Source organism: Octopus bimaculoides, chromosome 5, assembly GCF_046866305.1.
Source record: "Octopus bimaculoides isolate indiv1 chromosome 5, ASM4686630v1, whole genome shotgun sequence".
In the NCBI taxonomy this organism is placed as follows: Eukaryota; Metazoa; Mollusca; class Cephalopoda; order Octopoda; family Octopodidae; genus Octopus; species Octopus bimaculoides.
The window spans coordinates 66,070,919-66,094,225 of record NC_142932.1 but is presented as its reverse complement, the minus strand read 5'-3'; the positions used below and the strand labels follow the sequence as shown (position 1 = coordinate 66,094,225).

At 38.9% G+C, this 23,307-nt stretch overlaps 1 protein-coding gene across 4 annotated transcripts in view; it reads right to left on the bottom strand.

Moving 5' to 3' along the window:
- LOC106869162 (adapter molecule Crk) overlaps positions 1–23,307 on the bottom strand; it is a 49,736-nt gene that overhangs the window by 5,476 nt on the left and 20,953 nt on the right. For all 4 annotated transcript variants that reach the window (XM_089352358.1, XM_089352357.1, XM_014914775.3 and 1 more), the window contains 4 exons: positions 8,861–8,905; positions 2,352–2,480; positions 2,049–2,147; positions 1,095–1,172 (listed from right to left, as the gene is read on the bottom strand). In XM_089352358.1, coding sequence (XP_089208484.1) covers positions 1,095–1,172; positions 2,049–2,147; positions 2,352–2,480; positions 8,861–8,905 — 351 coding nt within the window. The remainder of the gene's footprint in view (positions 1–1,094; positions 1,173–2,048; positions 2,148–2,351; positions 2,481–8,860; positions 8,906–23,307) is intronic.

Below are 23,307 nucleotides of genomic sequence, written 5' to 3'. Positions count from 1 at the left end.
CCCAAGCAAGGTAATGTTTCCCCCATGGCTAAAAAGGAATGACATTGCTTATATAACAGTGATGCTCATTTACAACCATCACACAATGTCAAGAGTGTCATTCATCACTTTACTTGGACAATCCAATATCCAATTTGTTTTTTCTGCAGATTTGTTTTTTTGATACCGACATGCATATTTCAACATAAATGCCAATTTATTTTGGATGACAAATTTGAAAAAGTTTGAGTTTTACCAGAGATAAAACAGACAAGAGTACATTTGATGTCAGGACTAGAGAAAAGAAAGAAGAAATTCATCATCATCGTTTAATGTCCACTCTCCATGCTGACATGGAGCTGGCTAGCAGGGAGCTGTCCAGACTTCAATTATCTGTTGTGGCACAGTTTCTATGGCTGAATGCCCTTCCTAATGTCAACCACTTAACAGAGTGTGCTGGGTGCACATATGCTTTTTAAATGCCACCAGCATCTGAAAAGACATGCCTGTGTATGTGGAAGACAGTGATTTTACTTAGCTTGACGTGTCTTATCAAGTACAGCAAATCGCCACATCTCCCAGTCCCTTGTCATTCCTTCAGTGAGGTCCAGCATCCAAAAATCCTTTGTACCACGTTTTCCTGGGTCTACCATTTCCACTGGTACCCTCCACAATTGTGGCAGGGTAAAAACACGTAAGAAATAGTTGAAGCCGAATGAAAAGTTCTAGAAAGAATTCATTCTCTAAGTTCTTTAAGGTTTTATTTGACTTTTCAGAACTGATATATAGATTAGAAATGAGAGAGCAATATTTTAAATATACATTTTGTTTTTCTGCAGGCTCATACTTACAAGACTGAAGTGATGGACAGAACAAAGAGGGAAGTAAGAAACAGACAGATTCAAATGTTGATGAGAAAACACAAATATTATCAGAATGTTTACTGATCCACAACCACCAGTGTTATAAGAGAAATCTATCACATCAGATAGTTTTACACAAACATTAAAAGTAAGCCTTGCAATCATGCTTATACTTATTAGAGATTTTGGTCTTACTATTTCTGAACAAATTGGGAAAAGGAGTATCTTTGCCTGATGAAGTAAAAACCATACCTCAAGTTTTAGCTGTGTTTTATCATATATATTTGGTATCCTCTGTTGTTTTACTTTAGCTTGAGCTGGTAATTTTACCTGAAATAGATAGAATTTACAATAAGAGGTACAGGCATGGCTGTAGGGTAAGAGGTTTACTTCATAACCACATGGTTCCAGATTCAGTCCCACTGCACAGCACCTTGGGCAAGTGTCATCCACTATAGCCCCAAGCTGACCAAAACCTTGTGAGTGGCATTTTTGTGTGCATGTTTGTTTGCATGTCTTGACAACTGGTGCTGGTTGTTTACATCCCTGTAACCAAGTTGTTTGGCAAAATGAGACGTCACCTCCATATAAGTTCACTACTGTTTAGTAATAATTTGAATTTTAAAGGTACTGGCACAGATGTTGAAGAGAATAATGGAAAAGGATAAGGAATTGGTATCAGCGAAACTTAATTTAAAATAAATATTTACATATAAAATAAGAATACCTAGAGTTAACAGTTATTTTTTTTTTCCCATTTGAAAGTAGAAAAAAACAAAACCAGTCAATGACGGATCGTTTTGTGTGAATCTCAGCAATTTTTGGGTACCTGAAGTCTACTGTCTCATGTGTTCTAAACATGTCGGGTAAACAATGTGAGGGGCCTGATCACCAACCTTGACGTGAAAGTAAGCACGATAGGTTTTCTTGTAAAAGTCAGATATCAGTTTCCTGTTAGCTTTCGGGTTAGGGTTTATACTGAGCAGGAAATTTTATGTGGCTTGGAACTGAATACAACAGGGAAACACATGTTAAGTACTAGGAATTAAGGGAGGCAACTCCTGACATGTACATTAGTTCGGCTAACAACTTTAAAAATACAGCTTCTATAATGACAAAAGTAATGACAAACGTGAAGCTAATAAAGCATTGATCGGTGGGGAAAAATCGAAATTTCTACAACAAAACAAAACACTGTAAGCTTACCTTCGGATTAAATGAAGTAGGTGTGAATATATGGGCAAGACTAGGGTTAGAATCTCTGTTTTGAGAATTACTTATTCGTTGTGGCTGGTTTGGGTCATACTAAAAAATAAAATTAAATCAATACAATTTAAAAGAGTTTATACAGAAATAGAATTTACTCTAAGAAACCAAATCTTTTAAAAAAATATCTAAAATGAAATGTAGTTATATCTATTACATTAAATCATAAAATATTTTTTTAGCAGTATTAACTTTTCCATCGACAGTACCAACAGAATTTACATAAATGAAAAAGTTGTTTACCTTTTCAACATAAGGAACAGGGATCTGACCAGAATCCCCTCTTTCATTTTTTGCAGTCCACCATTGTTCTTCATCTTTACTAATTACTTCTAAGATGTCTCCTTTCTTAAATGGGAGATCTTCATCGTCCTTACCAAAAGTAAATAAAAAAATTCATCACAATGATTTTTTTCTATACAAAAATATGGTAAGTTATCATTAAACATAGTTTTCTAAATCATTAAAGCTTGCTACAAACATTTCAAAATTGCAAAAAGGACAAAAAATCCTAATGGAAAAGATAAAACTAGAGCCATGGCAAATGTTACTATGCAGATCATGAAATAAAGTGGATGTTCTGTCAACTGGCTACCTCCTAAGAGAATACAGAATAATAAGGACATACAATTCCAGGAACACATTCAATACAGTGGAAGAGGAGAAAGAAGATTAAGAAATGTTTGGTTGGGTCAAAGTTATTTAATAAACAAGATCTAATTAATAATGAAAATAGATAACAGTGTTTAGACTATGGAAAAACTAGGAAAATAATTGGAGAAGATTTAATGGCTGTGTAATAGAAATACAACGGCTTGTGTGCAAAGGGGTTGAGAAAATGCTCAACCGATGTAAATGAAATATTCAAGCATAAGAAATGTCACATAATATTAGTGAAGGATATACAAGACAAAGTCAAGCCTGATAATATTTAGGAAAAAAGCAGTGAGACTGAATCAGTACAGAGCTGCACAGATGAGATTAGACTGAGTCACATGGAAAAATTGTTATATCAAATGCAGGCATGGCTGTGTGGTAAGAAGTTTGCCACATAGTTAGATACAGCCCTACTGTGTGGCACTTGGAAAAGTGTCTTCTACTAACCCTGGGCCAACCAAAGACTTTTGAGTGGATTTGATCGATGGAAACTGAAAGAAACCCCATTGTATACATATAAATACACATATGTACATGCAGAGAATAGAGTAGCATAGATTGCATGAGCTATTGTCTGAGATATGTTTTATTTTTAACCAAAACAATGCAAGTTATACAACTGGTATTTCAATATTTTTAGGTTAGGACCCCTTCTTCAGGAAATCTTTGGAGAAAAGCTATTGTTAGCTGACTTTTCTGTTTTGTAGTGTGTGTGTGTGCGTGCGTGCGTGAAGATTTGTTTCATTAATTAAAATAGCTTCTTTTATTCTTAAGTTCCCATCTACTAAATTTTGGTTCAGAATTCATTTTAGGTCAGCAATTTAATGACAAACTAAAGCTTGATATAAAAACTAACTTCTACAGAACAGCTTAACTAAAATGCATATCAACTCTGAAACCAATCTCCTTGATTGAGCAGTTGGGCAATGTACATATGGTGGTGTTTTGCCACTTTTCAGTGGAGATGGAAGCAATCTGTGATTTTTAGTTCAAAATCAAGCAAAGATATAGAAGTAGTGTTATTGGAGTGCTCCATTTCAAATTTTATACATTCATCAATATTATTGAATATATTGTGTAATTTAACAGCTTCCTCACAAGACGTCATTCACACACCTGGCAAAAAAGGCACAAGAGTGACAGCTGTTAAGTGCCCAGCATTCTAACTGGTTCATGCATATTGATGGTTAATGGGCTTGAAAAGCTTGGACCACCTCCACATCAGCAGTCCAAAAATATAATTGTAAATGGAATCCTCAAACTGGACGGTGTTGTTCATAATAGTAAACAATTCATGGATATCAGGAGCTGTGAGCCCAAAGCAGTTAAGGCTATGAGAAGAGGAAATGTGTTCAGTAAGTTGATAGCTGGGTTGAAGGAACAGAGGTATATAGGGAAACAATGTCCAAGCTAAAAGGTATTTATTTTTCCTAAGTATGGATGGATTGAAATCTCTCAGTGTGTTGATGTGGAGTTTTCAACATGTTCTGGCTAGATTTGAAGTGGCTTCAGGATATTAGACAGAAGCCAAGAGATTTTGAGAAGGGTCCCTTAATATTGGAAGCAACGGGTCTAATTTTTAAATGTGGCCCTAGTTTGTGTGCCTTTTGTGAGGTGATAGAAAGTGAGGAGTATGCTGCTTTTTGTGATGTTGTTGCACTTTAATCTTGTTCAAGAGTTTTCTTTCACAGATGTTTGTCCAACAAGTGTTTAATGATAGCTTTGAGTCTGCTATATGTGATGTTGTTGATTTTTTGTGTGTTGTTGGGTGCTTGAATGCCAGTTTGTTGTTGTGGTGTTATGGGCTGTGATGAGCTGTGTGTTGTGGTGGAGAGAGGTGAGGCAAACAGAAGTGAAGCCAGACCGGAAGGGTCAGACAGGAAGTCGGCGACACGCGGTCGAAGACTAGCACGTGGGGGGAGTCAGAAAAGAGAGAGGTTACGAGGAAGACATGTTCTGATCAGGAGCGATCGTGTACTCCGCTGTGGTCGACAAGGTAAGGTCCAACGTTTCATTCTGTCCTTTTGCTTCTTCTTGTCTTTTTTCCTCCATCACACCACAAGCTATTTCAGCCCATAAGAAAAAAAAAAAAAAAATTATGAGTGTAGTCCGGATTTCTAGTGATATAATTAAACCGTTTTGCGGCGACACGGACGTGGTCGCATGGTTAAAAAAGATGAAGCTGGTCGCGAAGCTCCAAGGGATATGCGACTTGGCAAGTTTTCTACCGCTCTACTTGGATGGTCCGGCATTGGCGCTATTTTTAGAGATGGAAGAGAGGGACCAAGTTAGCGCGGAGAAAATAGAAATCCGCTTGATGGAGGCCTTCACAGAAGGAATGTTTGAGGCGTACGCTCGCCTGGGGAGAGCGAAGTGGACCGGCGAACAGGTCGACGTGTTTGCCAACGAACTTAGGAGGTTGGCTAGACTGGCAGGGTACGAGGGAGACTCGGATCTAACAGTAAAGTTGGCATTTGTAACTGGCTTTCCTGACCACATGTCGGTCGAATTGCAGAAACTGCCGGACGTGAACACCATGCCCATGGCGGATATAATAACGAGGGCTCGTATGTTAGTTTCGTGTTGTAGATCGACACCGTTGGCAGCAGCGGCAACAGCAAAAGGTGGCCGACCAAGGAGTAACAGAGAGGGGTCGAACAAGGAACGTGTGCGACCGTTCAAAGGACAGTGTTTCCGGTGTCAGGGCCCGCACATGGTGCGAGACTGCAAGTTACCCAAGCCTGAGGTCATTTGCTACCGTTGTCGAGAAACGGGACATTTAGCCAGCGAATGTCTGCAGGGAAACGGTCTAAGGGAGACTACTGCGCCAGTGGCCGTCCCTTCAGATCAATAAAGGCGCAATTTTTTCTACCCGTTGTTGATGTGCTAGTGGATGGGAAGATGTCGTGTGCCCTCGTGGACACAGGCTGTACAACGACCCTGATGACTCCGGGAGTGGTAGAGACGTGGAGTGGAGAAAGCAGTGTGAGGGCAGTCGACGGAAGAGAGGTACGCTGTGAAGGCATTACTGACGTGCAGATTGAGGTGCAGGGAGCAAAGCTGACGCTGCAAGCAATTGTAGTTGGCCACTTGGTGGATGAGATTGACGTGGTGATGGGGATGGATGCAATCACCTGTTTAGCAGGTGTCACTGTCAACGAAGCCGGTGTGGCTTTCGGGGTCGCAGGGAAACCGTGTATGGCGACGCCGTGCATTGGTGAGAACCGCGAAGAAAACTATGCCATGCACACTATTGAAGACCAGGATTTTCGTGCCGCCTTCGATGGCCAGTGGAGTGGCACTGGAGGGGAGAGCCCCCGACGTTAAAAAATTAAGTGGGCTGCTACCAGCATACTTTGAAAGGAGATGCCAGAAGCGAGTTCGAGGGGGAGGTGGAGCAGTGGATTAAGAAGAGCACACCTTCGTGCAGATCGGGGAAGAAGTTTGGGTAAAACCCCCAAATGCACGGTGCACATCACAATGGGGGAAAGGAACTATAACCTCCATCAATTCAAAGAACAACGTCTCAGTCGATGGCATGCCACGCCATGTTTTGGATGTGCGGAAGATTGTCAGTGCTTCAGAGGATGGAACCAGCTGCAGTGGGCAGGATGATGAAGACAGCAGCAGTAGGCAAGATGATGAAGGCAGCGCGCCAGGAACTCAGGCCAGTCCCGGGGTCGCACAGAGGGAGCAGTACCCTCCTCCCTGGTTGGCTGATTATGAAACGAATTAAGGTAGTTCGGGAGCGAGGAGTGGGGGGGGAGTCAGAAAAGAGAGAGGTTACGAGAAAGACTAGTTTTAGGAAGCTTTGTAAGGAAAATATGCTCGCGATATTTCAACCTTTCAATCCATGGCACAAATTACCCAAATTCAAATTCCACATTTAAGAGGATGACTTATTGGAGGCTATTATATTTATGAGCTAAATACAAGTGGTGTTAAAAGGAGCCAATAAATAATCTGACGAAGTAAACATCAGTTGAGCATATCTGAACAGGTGTACATGATAAATTCATTTTTCAATTATGTCCATAAGATATTTGTCAGTATTTGCAGAGATTGCATATACATGATATATATGTATTATGTATCAGTGCAGGCATGGCTGTGTAGTGCCGACCAAAGCCTTGAGAGTGAATTTGGTAGATGTAAACTAAAAGGAGCCTATTGTGTGTGTGTGTCTGTCTGTCTGCCACCATCACTTGACAATCTCTGAAACTAACCGGTTTGCCAAAAGAGTCCAACAGAATAAGCACCAGGCTTAAAAAAAGTAAGTACTGGGGTCAATTCAACCGACTAAAATTCAAAGCAGTGCCCCAGTATGGCCATAGTCTAATGACTGAAACAAGATACATGTGCACAAGTACACACACACACACACACACACATATATATGTATCATCACCATTTATTGTCCATGTTCCATGATGGCATAGGTTGGATAGTTTAACAGGATAAGATGGGTCTGAGGATTGTATTGTGTTCATTGGTCTGCTTTGACATTGTTTCTACAGCTGGATGCCCTTCCTAATGTCAACAATTCTACAACATGTACTACGTGTCTTTTTCATGGCACTAACAATACTGAGGTTGCCAAGCAGCCTGAAAGATTAGGAGCCCCTTCAAATAAATAAGGGTACAATAAAGATGAAGGCAGCTTTATACTAAATGATGGATTAAAGTATGAGGAAAAGAACCAGAACAGGTTTCTTGCTGTAGAGGAACTACATGGTTACTCACATAATAGAAAAGAGTGGGAGCAACCAGGTAGGGAAAGGTAGGGGCAAGTAGATAAATGATAGTGCAGAAATAAATGGAAGGGATGAACAGCAGCAGAACAGATACTCTCTCTCTCTCTCTCTCTCACATCTCTCAGTAGACATGAAAGAGAGAAAGAGAGATGTGGTGTGTGTATACCTCTTGTCTGTCCATAGCTTACATTGGATACAGTGTATAGAGTTTATACCTACTCCTTTTCTGCGTATCAAGCAAAACCTTTTCTCTGAAGGTACCTGAGTCCTGTCTTTTACCTACTTACTAAAAGGGTAATGGCACAGGAGAGTAAACAAGGTGAAATGTGGGTGGAGAGCACTACAAGAAATGAGGAAGGCTATCAAGTGAAATGGTTTCAGATAATGAGAAAGACAAGTGGTATTAGGAAAAGCTGATGAAGTATGCGATTCTGCCTACAATTACTTACAGCAGCAGAATACTGCAATTAGAGAGATGATTTGGTGGTGGTGGTGGTGGGGGTTTTGAGGAGGAAATTGAGTAAGGGAAGACAGTTGTGTGTGCATAACCTTAAACAATAACTTCAAAAAAATGCAACTCAAATCAAAGATTCATCAATAAACAATAGAACTAATGGAAATTAATTAATATCAAATTAGTAGGTTGCTTTTAATTTTTCCCAGGATACAATAAAAGCAGAAATACAAAAGTAACAAGTGAAAGTTATATTAATTTAATTCATCATCATTTAGCAGCTGTCTTCCATGCTGGCTTGGATTCAGCAGTTTGACAAGATGCAACAAGCAAGAGGAATTCATTGAGCTCCAATGTGTGTCTTGGAGTGGTTCCTATGGTTGAATAGCCTTCCTTATGCCAACCACTTTATAGATGATACTGGGTGCTTTTTTTGTGACATTAGTACCAAGTAACTTGCAAGGCAAAAAGGAAAAAACCTCCTCAATTAAGTGGGGTTATAGTAGATGGAGTGAGTGCAGCTTTATGCCAGATATTGAAAGGCTAAATTATGATTGAGGGACAAACACAGGTATCTTAGTACAGAAGAGACACATAGACACCTCACATTATATAGAAGTGCAGAGAGGGAAGTGGCTGGAAAAAGATGAAGATATTGGTAACAAGGTAAGATTAATTAATATTAGATTAATAGATTGCTTTTAGTCCTGGCTGAAAGTTTTATCTTCCAAAATATGAAAGAAAGATGAAATATTAAATATCAAATAACTCCTTGACATTATTTTCGTTCAAAGTTCTTTCTAGAATCATTCATAATCTAAAAATGTTATCTTTATTCAAGTGTGTAGTTACAGATTATATTAAAAAATACTGTGTATAATACTTACATTGCCAGCAAAGTCGTATTTAGCACGGACTTTCATCCGAGGAGCCTGCAAGAAAGGAAAAAATAGAAGTCTATTATGACTAACTAAAAGGAAGATCACTTTCTGGGCGGTTTTCTGCAAGTCCTTACATAATATTTACACATTTGACCCCAAATTCATGTAATTTTCACAATCTGTTATGACTAGTTTTCCTTTGTATCTTTTACTTGTCAAATAGTACTCACTCATTCAGAAAATAAATTTAGAGCATAACAAAAGTACTGCCTACCATCCGATGTTTGTTTCCTCATAACATTCTGAAAAAAGGATATTTTTCAATGAAATTTTCCACAAATACTTTTCTGATAGTGTAGATTACAATTATATTAGAACTTAATGTGAAAAAAGAAACAAAGGAGTGGGGTGTAGATATATGCATCTCAACTTTGTTTCCTCACGTTTTGAGGATTTGATTACAAATTTGTTGAAAAAAGAAAAAAATTATTTAGTGACCTGCATGATCCCTGCTACTTCTATCTTACTAAACTACCACATAATGGCTGAGCTACTTTTAAGTTTGGTTAAAAGAGAGAGATTAAGTCTGCGATAAAATAATGAAAGAAATATGTACTCAATAATTAGTGTTACCATTGTACATACTTTTCTGCAGATATCTTTCAGAGAATTTTTGAAACAGGGTGGAAAAGTCCTTAAAAGTAATTCCACACCTACCCTGCCACATAATTCTAATCTACATCATCAAAACATATGAGGGAATAAAGTCAAAATGTGTGAAATATTGTCCCACCCCACCCTGGCTCCCAATTTTTTTTAACATCAAATTCCACTATGATTGCATTCTACAAAACCTGAGAGGTATTTGTTGAAAATTTCCTTCAAAATAACTATTTTTCTAAAAGTTATTAGGAAACAAAGTTGAAGTGAGTAAATGATCTGAAACTCCTTTCCCTCAACCCCACAGAAAACTTTCACTACAAATTCCAATATAATCATAATTTACACCACCTGAAACATATTTGTACAAAATTTCATTTAAAAAAATGCACTTTTTTCAGAAAGTTATGAGGAAACAAGTCACGTGGGAGGCACACTGCTATAGTTATGCCTGAGTATATACAGAGGTTTTAAAAAACACTATCTCACAGTTAGATAACTATGCTGCTGTGAATAAAAATTTGAAGTTGAAATCTTTGGTCAATTATAAGTACTGGGCAATGCCCCAAGATGGTCACAGTCAAAGGACTGAAACAAATAAAATTGTAATAAAAGAAGTTCAAAACATTTTTATTAAAAATATATTAAAATTGGAATTTATAAGAATTTTCAAGACAGGGTAGGCTTAAATAACTGCTGTCTTTCAGTAAAAGTTACATCCTCCAAACTATTAAACAAGCAGCTTTCTTTATTCTAACTTCTTGACAGAATTCAAGCCAATCACACCGTGACAAGACTTTTGGTTGCAGTCACGAGAGTTCCAAAGATTTGTGAAAATATGAGATTTGCGTGTGTGTGTGTGTGTTTGTGTATGCAAATGGAGGTGTGTGAGCATGTGTTCACACATGTGCTTGTTTTACCCCCCCCCCCCCCCCCCCCCCCCGATGCTAGCATAAGTTAGGCTAATATACTATTGAGGTGTGTTCCTCAGCTGGATGACCTTTCGACCACTAATGCTTACTTGACTTTCAAATAAGGGATCTCTTATTTCACACATCTCAAAAACAGCAAAGCCTAGGGAACTGACATCATCATCGGTTGTAGCTAAATGACTTTTAGAGAAACACAAATGTAATCTAGGAGCACATACACATGCATACATTCTCACATGTTACGTATGTTTATACATACATACATAACCAAATAACAGGCTTCTTTCAGTTTCCATCTTCCAAATTCATTCACAGGGCTTTGGTTGGCCCACAACTCAAGGCACCATATGGTGGGGCTCAACCTGAAACCAATGTAGTTGGGAAGCAATTACTTAACCATACACACATCCTTGTCCCATGCGCTCCCTACCATTCAATTCTCTCATGTATTCTTACCCAGTCGCCAAATGATGATTATGCATTGCTAAGCTAAGACTCGTTTTTCGATCTTTCATTCATTCATTCGCCATTAACACTTTAAATGTACTGTTTACTAACAGCTAATTTTTCTCAGAAGCTAACTAATTAAATTAAGATAATTACTCGTTTCTTGGCCTGTTTAATTTCTTATTCCTCGTTTCTCTAGCTTAATTTCTCATTCGCCATGAACACTATGAATAAATACTATACAAAACACTCCTGCTACTTTTGTTAGATCCTTGTACCATTTCCCCAAATTAAACTCGCTTGTTCGCAGTGCGCCCACCCTGTCCTGCCCCCACCAACAATACCGGATATCTCAATTTTTACCCCCCCCCCCCGATCTTTATCTCTATATCACTCTCTCCTACCACCATTACCTGTTGTCTCTTCTCTCCACTGCTCCACTGGGCTGTTCTCTATATGTTACCTGTACTCTTCCTCTCTCTCTCCTGGGACATATGCAACTAACTCAGTTGCCCTTCATTTTGCTTCATTCTGTCTTGCGATTTCTCACCACCATTACCAGATGTCTCTTCTCTCAATCACCCTTCCTCTCTGGTGCTGTTCCCTATACTACCTGCACCCCCACTCTCTCCCCAAAATACGCAACTCGGTTAGCTGCCTATCTACTTAACCGTCTATTCTTCATTTCGTTTCGTCCCGCCTAGAAATATTCCAACAACTACCCAGTAATTTTCATTGCACATATCAAGTGAAGGTGACAGCTAATGGCTGTACATGTGTGCTTGTTCACCTGTATCTGTGTGCATGCATGCTTGTGTGTATGTATGGATGAACTTGCTTTCTCTCTCTCTGTCTGAAATCACCCCCCACCTCTTACGATGACCATAATACTTATACTCACAAAAGATGAACTTGCTTCCTTTCTCTCTCTCTCTCTCTGTCTGAAATCACATTAGAGTAAAGAAACAAGCCTGGAAAGGTGGGGGTAGCAGGGAACTGTACCAGGTAGCCAAAAGGGAGGCTGGGCAGCAGGTATACATAGCCAAGGGTGAAGCAGAAAAGAAGTTTGCTTAAGTCCAGCGATGTGAAGATGAGAAAATTGAGGTATTTCGGATTGCAAGACAGTGTGCGAGAGAAAATTGTAATGTCATAGGAGAGATATGTGACCGCATGGATGATGGTGTACTTGATTTTAATGATTCGGAAAAGAAAGAGGCTTGGAGAAGCCATTAGGAAAGACTGCTGAATGTGGAGAATGAATGGGAGGAGGAGCGCCTGCCAAATGTTGACCCAGTAGACAGCTCCCTAGTAGATAAAGCAATTAAGGGTATGAAGCCAGGAAAAGCCCCGGCCCATCAGGAATCACTGCTGAGATGCTTAAAACATCTGGTGGTGTGGGCTATGGCCTAGTCACCCACATTGTAAACCAGGTAGTTTATGATGGAGTCATACCCAATGACTGGCGTAGCAGCACCATAGTCAACTGCTACAAAGGTAAAGGTGATGCTCTAGAAAGAAATAACTACAGAGGTATCAAATTGCTGGATCAGGTGATGAAGGTCACTGAGAGGGTCATAGCCCATCTCATTAGGAAGAGAGTCTGCTTAGATGAGATGTAGTTCAGTTTTGTGCCGGGTAGAAGCACCACTGATGCTATATTCCTGGTTTGACAACTGCAGGAGAAATACCTAGCTAAAGATAAAAATCCTATACTTAGCTTTTGTGGACTTGAAGAAAGCCTTTGATAGGGTCCCCTGATCCCTTATCTGGTGGGCGATGCAGAAACTGGGGATTGACGAATGGTTAATAAGGACTATACAGGCCCTATACAGAGTAAGGTTAGTATTGGCAATGAGTATAGTGAAGAATTCTGGGTAGAAGTAGGGGTCCACCAAGATTCAGCCCTCAGTCCCCTTTTATTCATCATAGCCCATCCAAGCAATAACAGAGGAATTCAAGACAGGTTGCCCCTGGGAGCTCCTCTATGCTGATGACCTGGCCCTCATAGCAGAATCACTACCAGAACTAGAAGAAATTTCAGATGTGGAAGCAAGGTTTAGAGTCTTAGAGTTAATGTAGCAAAGACCAAAGTTCTAATAAGTAGGAAGGCGAACACATCACACACACCCTGCTCAATCTGTAGAAAAGGTGTAGGTAGAAACTCCTTAAGATGTACCCAGTGTAAGCTATGGACACATAAGAGGTGCAGCAACATCAAAGGAAGATTAACAGGGAGGATAGCTGTCGTGTGCGCCAGATGCATAGGGTCAATAAACACCACAGATGCTCAGAAAATAGATTCCATCACACTCCAGGGGGAGAAACTAGAAGTATTTGATAGCTTCCGCTACCTAGGTGATCAAGTTAGAAGGGGTGGATGCTCAGAGAGTGTTACCACTAGAATAAGAATAACCTGGGCAAAGTTAAGAAAGCTTCTACCCCTACTGGTGACAAAGGGCCTCTCGCTCAGAGTAAAAGGTAGATTGTACGATGCATGTGTGCAAACTGCCATGCTTCACGGCAGTGAAACATGGGCCGTGACTGCGGAGGACATGCGTAAGCTCGAAAGAAAGGAAGCTAGCATGATCTGCTGGATGTGTATGTCAATATGCACACACGACAGAGTGTAAGCGCCCTGAGAGAAATGTTGGACATAAGAAACATCAGATGTGGCGTGTAAGAAAGACATTTGCGCTGGCATGGTCATGTAGTACAGGTGGATGAGGAGAGCTGTGTGAAGAAGTGCCACTCCCAAACAGTTGAAGGAATCCAGGGTAGAGGGAGACCCAAGAAGACATGGGATGAGGTGGTGAAGCATGACCTTCGAATGTTGGACCTCACAGAGGCAATGACAAAAGACCGAGACCTCTGGAGATATGCTGTGACTGCGAAAACCTGGCAAAGAAAGTGAGTTCATGGCTGTATCCTACACCAGTTTCGCATAACCAGCCCCAACCCATTCAAAAAGTACCTTGGATCGTAAGGCGACCTGCTGTGCTTGAGGAGACCTATTGAGTCAAGTACATCAACATCAAAATGAAAACCAAATGGAAATTGCAGTTGTGATACCCGTGCCGGTGGCACATAAAAAGCACCATCTGAACGTGGCCGATGCCAGAGCCGCCTTGACTGGCTTCCATGCCGGTGGCACGTAAAAAGCACAAACCGATCGTGGATGCTGCCAGCCTCCTCTGGCCCCTATGCCAGTGGCACGTAAAAAGCACCCACTACACTCATGGAGTGGTTGGCATTAGGATGGGCATCCAGCTGTAGAAACACTGCCAGATCAGACTGGCACCTGGTTCAGCCTCCTGGTTTTCCAGACCCCAGTCGAACTGTCCAACCCATGCTAGCATGGAAAACGGACGTTAAACGATGATGATGATGATGATGACATAAGTGTATGTGTGTGTAGGTAGGTGTCGCAGGTTGTTTGTGAGCACAACAATTACCATTCAATACATGCTGCACAAGTTTGTCATCAATGACTAAACAACTGATATGACCAGCTGTCTAGATCGGCGAGAAGAGTTACTAGACACACAAGACAAAAACAATATTTGTAAAAAGGACAGATAAATGATTATCTAACTACAGAGTGAGGTCTTAGTAATTCTGTATTGGTGTTCAGAGAAACTGTAAGACTACTAGGAGTGAGGTATCCCTTATAGGAATGTTTGTTTGTGTGTGTATACGGACCCTTATGATGCTACGGCTGTAAATGAACATCAATGTCACATACATGTGCTTATTTTCAGCCTTCTGTGAAAAACACATCTGGCCAAAGGGAAATATCAACTTGCTTGGAAACAGTTGAGAATTGACAATGGGAAGGACATCTGACCATAGAAAATCTGCCCCAACAAGTTCCATTTGACCCATGTGAGAATGGAGAAGTGGATGTTAAACAATGGTGATAAGATAGTTATGTGTACATATTAGAACAAACAGGAGAAACAAATTAATGTGTATATTTTTTATAGTAGTTTTAATCAGTAGAAATTTACGAAAGTAACTCAAGGACCTAGAGTTTCATGAATAATGAACCTTTCATAACTTTCTGTTTATTAAAAATAAGTGTATTTGCATGTGTCATCATCATCACCATTTAATATCCATGTTCTATATTGGCATGGATTGGACAGTTTCACAGGAACCAATGCATCCAAAGACTGCATTGTGCTCCAATGTCTATTTTGGTATGGCTTCTGTAGCTAGATGCTCTTCCTATTGCCAGCCACTGGGTGCTTCTTTCATGCCACCAGCATTATTAATGTTGCTACTACGCAGCTTGCAAAACTACAAAACCCGAGAGAGATGTGGGGATTGGCTTTCTACAAGATGAGGGTTTAGAGTATGAGAGAATAGGGACAGAACAAGTTCTTGAAGAAGAGCTGCAGGGCTACACACAATTAGTAGGGGAGGGAGAGAGTGATGAGTAGGAGCTGCAGAAAGATAGATGAAGTGTTCAGGTGGTCTCTTAAGGCATGTGATAAGAAGTGGATGGGTGAGGCTGTTGTAAGATTGTATGAAGAACAGAAGATGAAGGGATGAAGAGGCAGGTTGTAGCTGTAAAAGAAGTTAGAATTGAAGAGTAATGGCTGATGAATCATGAATTGGGGAGGATAGAGATGCAGAAGAAAGTTGGTGGAGGGAAAAGCGGCAGGATAGTAATGATACAGTTGACAGATAGACAGACAAAGGACAAATGTGGAAGTGTGGCTAAGAAGCTTGCTTCCCAACTACATAGTTTCAGGTTCAATGCCACTGCATAGCATCTTGGGCAAATATCTTCTACTAAAGCACCAGGCCAATGAAAGCCTTGTGAATTTAGTAGACTGAAACAGAATGAAGTCTGTCATATCTTTTATCTTTTGTTTCAGTTATTAGACTGCAGCCATGCTGGGGCACTGTCTTGGAGAGTTTTTTAGTTGAATGAATCACCACCAGTACTTAATTTTTTAAGTATGGTACTTATTCTATTTGTCTCTTTTGCCAAACTACTCAGAGGAGTGGTGGTAGAAGACAAACACAGACATAAAAGCATGCACGCACACACACACACACATTTCCATCCACCAAATTCACTCACAAGGCTTTAGTTGGCCCAAGGCCATAGTAGAAGACACTTGCCCAAAGTGCCAAGCAGTGAGACTGAACCCGGAACCATGTGGTTGGAAAGCAAGCTTCTTACCACAGTCACACCTGCACCTATCTATATCTATAAAGCTGAATTTGTGAGTATGTGTGTTGCATCTATAGAAATCCACATTTTCCACTTTTTCGTAAAATTTTTTACATCAATGGAATTTTCTCGATGTGAACTTTCCAGCGCAGTAATTAGATTTTTAAAATTCCGTTTACCTTGTGTGATTTAAGGGAGATTTGGCTGTTGTTTCTAGCAACTTTTATATTTCTTCCTTTCTACCTGGAACAACGTTCTTACACACGCGCTCAACAGAGAAAGTGATACATACAATGTCATAGATTAAACTTTCTTCTCAGTATTCTTTACCTATTTTTCATAACATTGATACGTAAAAACACACACAACTACACATACGTGATCTGTGACAACAACATACACATTGCTCCCGTTCTCCCCCTCTTCCTCTCTCAAACGTATACACATGCAAGTAAACACAATCATTCACAAAAATATAACTCATGTTCGTCAATGTGGCATAACTACAGAGTTGTACCCACCGACTTTGGAAGGTCATAACTTTCATAAAAATGAATATTTTTTAATGAAATTTTCTATGCATATATTATTTATTATGTAGATTCCAAATATACAAAAATTTTCGGTGAAAGTGTTTTGGGAGGGGGTAGGGGACAATTTTCGGAAACTACACTTAAATTCCTCTTAACTTCCAGGAAAATGAATATTTTTTCGTGAAATTTTCTACAAATATACCTTGATGTATGTACATTTCGAGCATGTAGGAATTTTGAAGGAAACAACTGCAGGTTATTTTTGAGAAGTGTTCCCCACTCGGTGGTGTTTTGGAGCAAGTTATCCATATTTGTTTCATTTTTCTCTATTATGTGCGTATGTGCATCCGTAGATTTCTAATGAAGTAATAGGCAGTGAAGAGAAACCGTCATAAGAAAACTTTAACTACCTCTATTCCTTTCTCCCCCTCTCTCGCTCTCTCAAACGCATACATGTGCAAGTACACAATCATTCAGTAAAATATAACTCATGTTCGTCAATATACCACGATTTTCACTAGGGTGTTAGGGTGAGGGTTAGGGTTTAGGGTGAGGGTTACGGTTAGGGTTATGATTAGTGTTACGGTTACGGTTAGGGTTTAGTGTTAGTGTTAGGGTTTAATGTTAGTGTTAGGATTAGGTAATTGTGCGGGTGTTAATCTGAAAAATTACAGATATGTGAAAAGTACCGACCCTGCCATCTATTATAACTTTTGTTGTTCTGTTTAATATATACATAGATTATGCCTCCAAAGAAGAGAGTTTGCTGGGGAAAGACAGCAACCGGTTTAAAATGACTGCAACAATTCACCACATTCCAGAAGCTACTTTGAACATAATGCAAAATGGTGCATCAACATCTTCTGCCCAATCTGATAGAATTCTGGCAGAACTGTGTAGCAACAGATCGCCAGCAATTGCTTCATCACAAATTGCCATCCTAGCTCCTGCAAAAAGGGATTACCCTGCTATGTATAATCAGGGCAGCGCAAAAAGTTGTTTTGCACAAGCATTTCTATAGCCAATTAGACGGATGAAATTTACGTATGCTTAATAATGTTACGCAAAACAGCCTTCAGACTTTCCCTATTAATTTCATCGTCTTTTGAATTATGAACATACTTACATCATAAGGGTTTTTTCGTTGTAAGGCTTTCTTTTTTAGTTGATTTTCACCTAGCAAGACTTATCGTAGATGGCGTAATAAGTCACACCAGCACAAAGTCAGGTTATACTGCTAGTATTATATATCTTTGTGTGTGTGTGTGTATGAGTGTGTGTCCGTGTGTCCTCCTTTTGACATTACATTGAGAGAAAGAGAGAGATATATAAAAGTGAATCATTACATAAAATTCTATTTTCAGTTACTGCTGCCCTTGTAAATTCTGTTAACTTTATTTTAGTTCTTGGGAGTATTAAAACAAGAGTGCAAAAAGATCTCTGGGAATTTTATATGCTGATCATGTCATTGCAAAATGTGTTGAAAAACTGCAGAAGAAAATTTTGAATCAGAAGAATAGTCTAGGATCTAAAAGATTAATGGTCATTGGCACAAAGGCCAAAACCTAATAGAGACATTGATTATAACATCACCCTTATAAAGGGCTCTAATAAAAAAAATCGAATAAACTAAATTGTACATTACATTGCACTACAAAATATATCTACAGATTTTAGTCAATACTGTAATGGTTATACTGTATATGCAACATATTTGTGCACAGAAAAAGAAAGATCAACCAGGCTAGTTTCAATCCAGTGTTGGGATTTCATCAGTGACTAAGTACCTTCTTTAACTGTCCATAGAGATATTGATTACAGACTTGTACAAATCTGTATAAAAGTCTGCTGACAAACCTATATAAATCCCTCTTTCTATCAAATAAGATACAAGGTGTTACTATCATTATTTTGGTGTCTACAATTTACAGATATACCATCTCAAACCCATACTGTTTACTATAGTGTTCCAGACTATAACATGGGAACTGAAGATCAGTTGACTAGGAGAAATCCCCTATGACAGATTTAATTATTGTGGCTGAATCTGTCATAGATTTAGAGAAGAAATTCCAAATGTGGAAGCAAAGCGTGAGAATCAAAAATAAATCCTAGTAAACCTAGCAAAACTACTGTTTAACAGGAAAGAAAGGTAAGGCTCTACTATCTTCTGTAAAATGGCCATAATATGTAGAAATGGTGTAAGTAGGAATTCCATATGGTGTACCCTAACTATGGGTGCACATGAGATACAGTGAGATTACAGACAGGTTGACAGACAAGGTAGATTTGCTGTGTACATATACAGCAGTAGTTAGCTGTAAAGGAATACATGAAATAAATTCCTTCAAAGCACAGAAAGTGTCTTGGAAATAGTTCATAGCTTTTATTACTTAAGTAATGTTTGGAAAACATTGCCAAAGTAGGAATGGCTGTTACTTTTTACTGAAAACAAAAGATTACTATTTCAGAGTGAAGGGTAGACAGTATGAAGCACAATGTTGTATGGTAGTGAGTTGTAGGACTTGCAAGGAGAAGATTTACAAAAACCTGGAAGTAATAAGGTAAAGCATATTTAATTATCACCTTGAATAATGTTATTGTGCATGAACAGAGTATAGATGACATGAGAAGAGTTAAAAACTAAGGTACAAGTGAAATCAGTTGTAGTGTGCAAGAAAGAAGACTGTATTGATATGGGTCTGTGATGTGGATGACAGTTGGGTAAAAATGAGCCCAATGTAGATGACGCTTGTAGAAGAGGGGGAACAAAAGAATATATAAGATGAAGTAGTGAAGATTGATCTCAAGAAACTGAACCTCACAAAGAAGATAAAGGACTAATCTTTGGTGAAATGTTGCACTGGAAATGTTTGCTCAACCCAGACAAGCATAAAAATAACAGTGGTGATAGAGGTTGGGATGAATAATAGACATTTGGGTCTCTTGTCTATTATGTACATGTTAAGTTTCCTTAACCCTTTCGTTACCAAACCGGCCAAAGCCGCCCGAAAAAATTTTGGTTCATGTGACCAAGCCGCCCAAAACCGCCCGCAATCACATATTCATATTTAAATGAGAATATCAGAGCGAATCTCGTTAGTACATTCGTGAAAACACGTGATTATACTGCGAAAACAGTTCAGCTATAGTTTTGTACAACGATCGACGTGTTATTTTAATTTTGTGAGATTTTTTTCCAAATTTGTTCCTATCGTGTTTTTAAAATTTGTAATTCTGACAAAAAATGGATACCAATTTTATTCTGTCAAGCAACGAGTCAGAATTCGAAGGATTTTCCATTGAAGACCTTGATAAATCTAACTCTGTAACTGAAAAAAAAAAAAAGCATGTGGTATTTGATACTGAATCTGAGGTTTCATTTTCCGAAAGGGAAAGCAGTGAATCTGAGAGCTCCGATAGCGATAAAGAGAATGAATTAGTACCTGAATGGAGTGAAAATTTAAAAACTCCTTCTTTCAGTGATTTTTCTGAACAAACTGGACCAAGCCACAGTCTTACCCAGGAGAGTAAAGCTTTAGACTATTTCTCGTTAGTACATTCGTGAAAACACGTGATTATACTGCGAAAACAGTTCAGCTATAGTTTTGTACAACGATTACAGCAGAAACAAACCATTACGCTGAAAGTAAACAAAGCGTAAAAAAGGATAGCTTGTGGTTTCCCACAAACTTGAATGAAATTAAGGCATATTTTGCCATAAATATTATTATGGGCATTAGAAAGTTACCCAGAATAACAAATTACTGGAGTAGTGATGAACCCTTTGGAGACAAATATGTCTCGAGTTTAATAACGAGGACACGATTTTTGAAATTGACTCAATGTCTACATATAAGAGACACAAGCAGTACACCAGTACGTGGAGAACCAGACTTTGATCCCTTATTTAAAATATGACCCCTCATTGACTGTGTCCAAAACACATATAAAACAGTTTATAGACCAGGGAGACATTTATCAATTGATGAGGGTATGGTAGACTATAAAGGCTGAGTGCGTTTTCGACAGTATATGCCAGGAAAGCCCACAAAATGGGGGATCAAAGTTTGGAAGATTTGTGAATCAAATACTGGGTACTGCTCTGGATTTGAATTTTACACAGGAAAAAGAGACAATTATGTAAGTCAGCATGGCCTAAGGTATGATGTGGTCTGGAATTTATCACTTCCATACCATAACCAGGGCCGTATATTATTTTTTGACCGCTTTTTCAGTTCGGTCAAACTTGCGGAGAATTTAGATACTGTGGCAACACGTTCATGTGCTACACTGATCGCTAGTAGAAAAGAACTGCTGTTGGATATAAAAAAAAACAAAATTAAAAAAAAAAAAGGTGGAATAATTCAACAGCAGAAAGGAAATTTGCTAGCGACCGCATACAGAGATAAGAGGCAGATTAATTTTCTGTCTACCTGTGCACGGCCACATGTGGATGAAAATGGCATGCCATTTGTGAACCTCGATTATAACAGGTACATGGGTGGTGTAGATCGGCTGAATCAGATGAGGTTTTATTATCCAGTTGGCAGACAGGGGAATAAATAGAGGCGATACCTGGTTTGGTATATAGTAAATATGAATATTGTGGAGGAGCAATGGCCCAGTGGTTAGGGCAGCGGACTCGCAGTTGTAGGATCGCAGTTTCGATTCCCAGACCAGGCGTTGTGAGTGTTTATTGAGCAAAAACACCTAAACCTCCACGGGGCTCCGGCAGGGGATGGTGGTGAACCCTGCTGTACTCTTTCACCACAACTTTCTCTCACTCTTACTTCCTGTTTCTGTTGTGCCTGTAATTCAAAGGGTCAGCCTTGTCACACTGTGTCATGCTGAATATCCCCGAGAACTACGTTAAGGGTACACGTGTCTGTGGAGTGCTCAGTCACTTGCACGTTAATTTCATGAGCAGGCTGTTCTGTTGATCGGATCAACTGGAACCCTCGACGTCATAAGCGACAGAGTGCCAACAACAACAAATATGAATATTACTAATGCATTTATACTATATACCAAATTGGGACTGGCTTGAAAGCGATGCGACCATCTGCAACGCAACTAAGAGCTGGTTATTCCTCAAAAAAAAAAATAAAATAACTGTAGGGAGAAAAAGCAAAGCCTGCCAGAGAGATATCCCTTTGAATTCAGCCGATTGCCATAAATTTTTAAAAATCGAGGGTCGCAAAAAGCAGTGTCGTGAATGCCTTCATCAAAAAAGGAAAGCTCCTAGTGGAAGGGCTGTTGGAACAACTTTCCAATGTGCATTCTGCAAGGTTGCATTATGTAGAGCAGGGTGCTTTACAAGTTTTCATGATAGAAATATTGTTTGATTTGTATATATGTGTGATTTGATTTTTATAAATATTTTCAAATTTACTTCGTTTTTATTTTAATTTACCTGTTATTTTAATTTACCTGTAAGATGAGTGACGAATTTTGATTAATTTCTTTTGTAAATCATTATTGTATATTCCTGTGTATCTATGTATGTGGGAGAGCTTACTTAATCTAGTTGATGGTGTGTGTGTATTTTATTTTCTAGTTTTCTTCACAAACAAATTCCAGTCTTTTGTTTTATTTATACCTTTATGGTACACCTGTCTTTTGTGTTTAAATTCACCTGATGAATCAGTAATGTGTACAACTCTTCTATAGTAAAATTTTGCTGTATACCCAATTGAATATTAGCTAATAACCCATTTTCTATAGCGATGTTTGAACAAAAATTTTAATAATTTTATATTTTGTTGAATTTACCTGTATTTACCTGTAATTAGAGTCACTTTGTGACAAAAATTATGGTATAGAATTGGTTGAGAACCTTTCATTAAACTATCTTCCAAAAATCACATTAAAATGTTGATAAATAAAAACGTTAGAGTTGTTTAATGAAACCAGACTAAATTTATGATTATGTTAGAAATTAATTGAAACACATAAGGGATGTATTTTGGTTAGAAATATGGTAACAAAAGGGTTAATATGAAAAGTTTATAACATTAGCAACCGCACTTCCCAATCATGCCTCACCTCTCTCCTATGAAAGATAGAAAGGCATTGAATCTGTGTATACTTAATCTGTCACACTACCATCACCCTCTTTAGTACTAGCCATCACTCTCTCCAATTAATTCCACTCCTGTCACACATCATCAACAGCTATCACCTATAATTTGTTAACCAATCACTATCACATAATCACCCATCTTCAACCTCTCACTGATTTGTTGATATACATCACATTCTCTCCCTTTTCCATTGCCCTGTATCTGACTGTCTCTTTTTCCATCACATATTTCATAATGTTTCCATTCAATTTCCTTGCTAACAACCCACATGCAGCTGCCAATCACAAACTCTCTTTCTTTACTCTCTCTCTATCATTTACTAACGTCACTCCTATTCAATCTCTTTACCAACAACCATTATCAGTCTTTTGCCTTTCCATCACACTATCATATCATCCACAGGAGAAAAAAGAAACAATAAGAGGGAAACACAAGGAAGAGAGGCTGAAAGAACTCTGGCACTGGTGACTGAATGGAGACAACACATAGTAAAGGAAACAATTCAGCATAGTGCTGGCACCATAATCAATGCAATAAATGTAAGATGGTTGGTGATAGAAAGGGCAGCTGATTCTCATATTCCTATTTTTGCTTTGTTATTTTAATATAT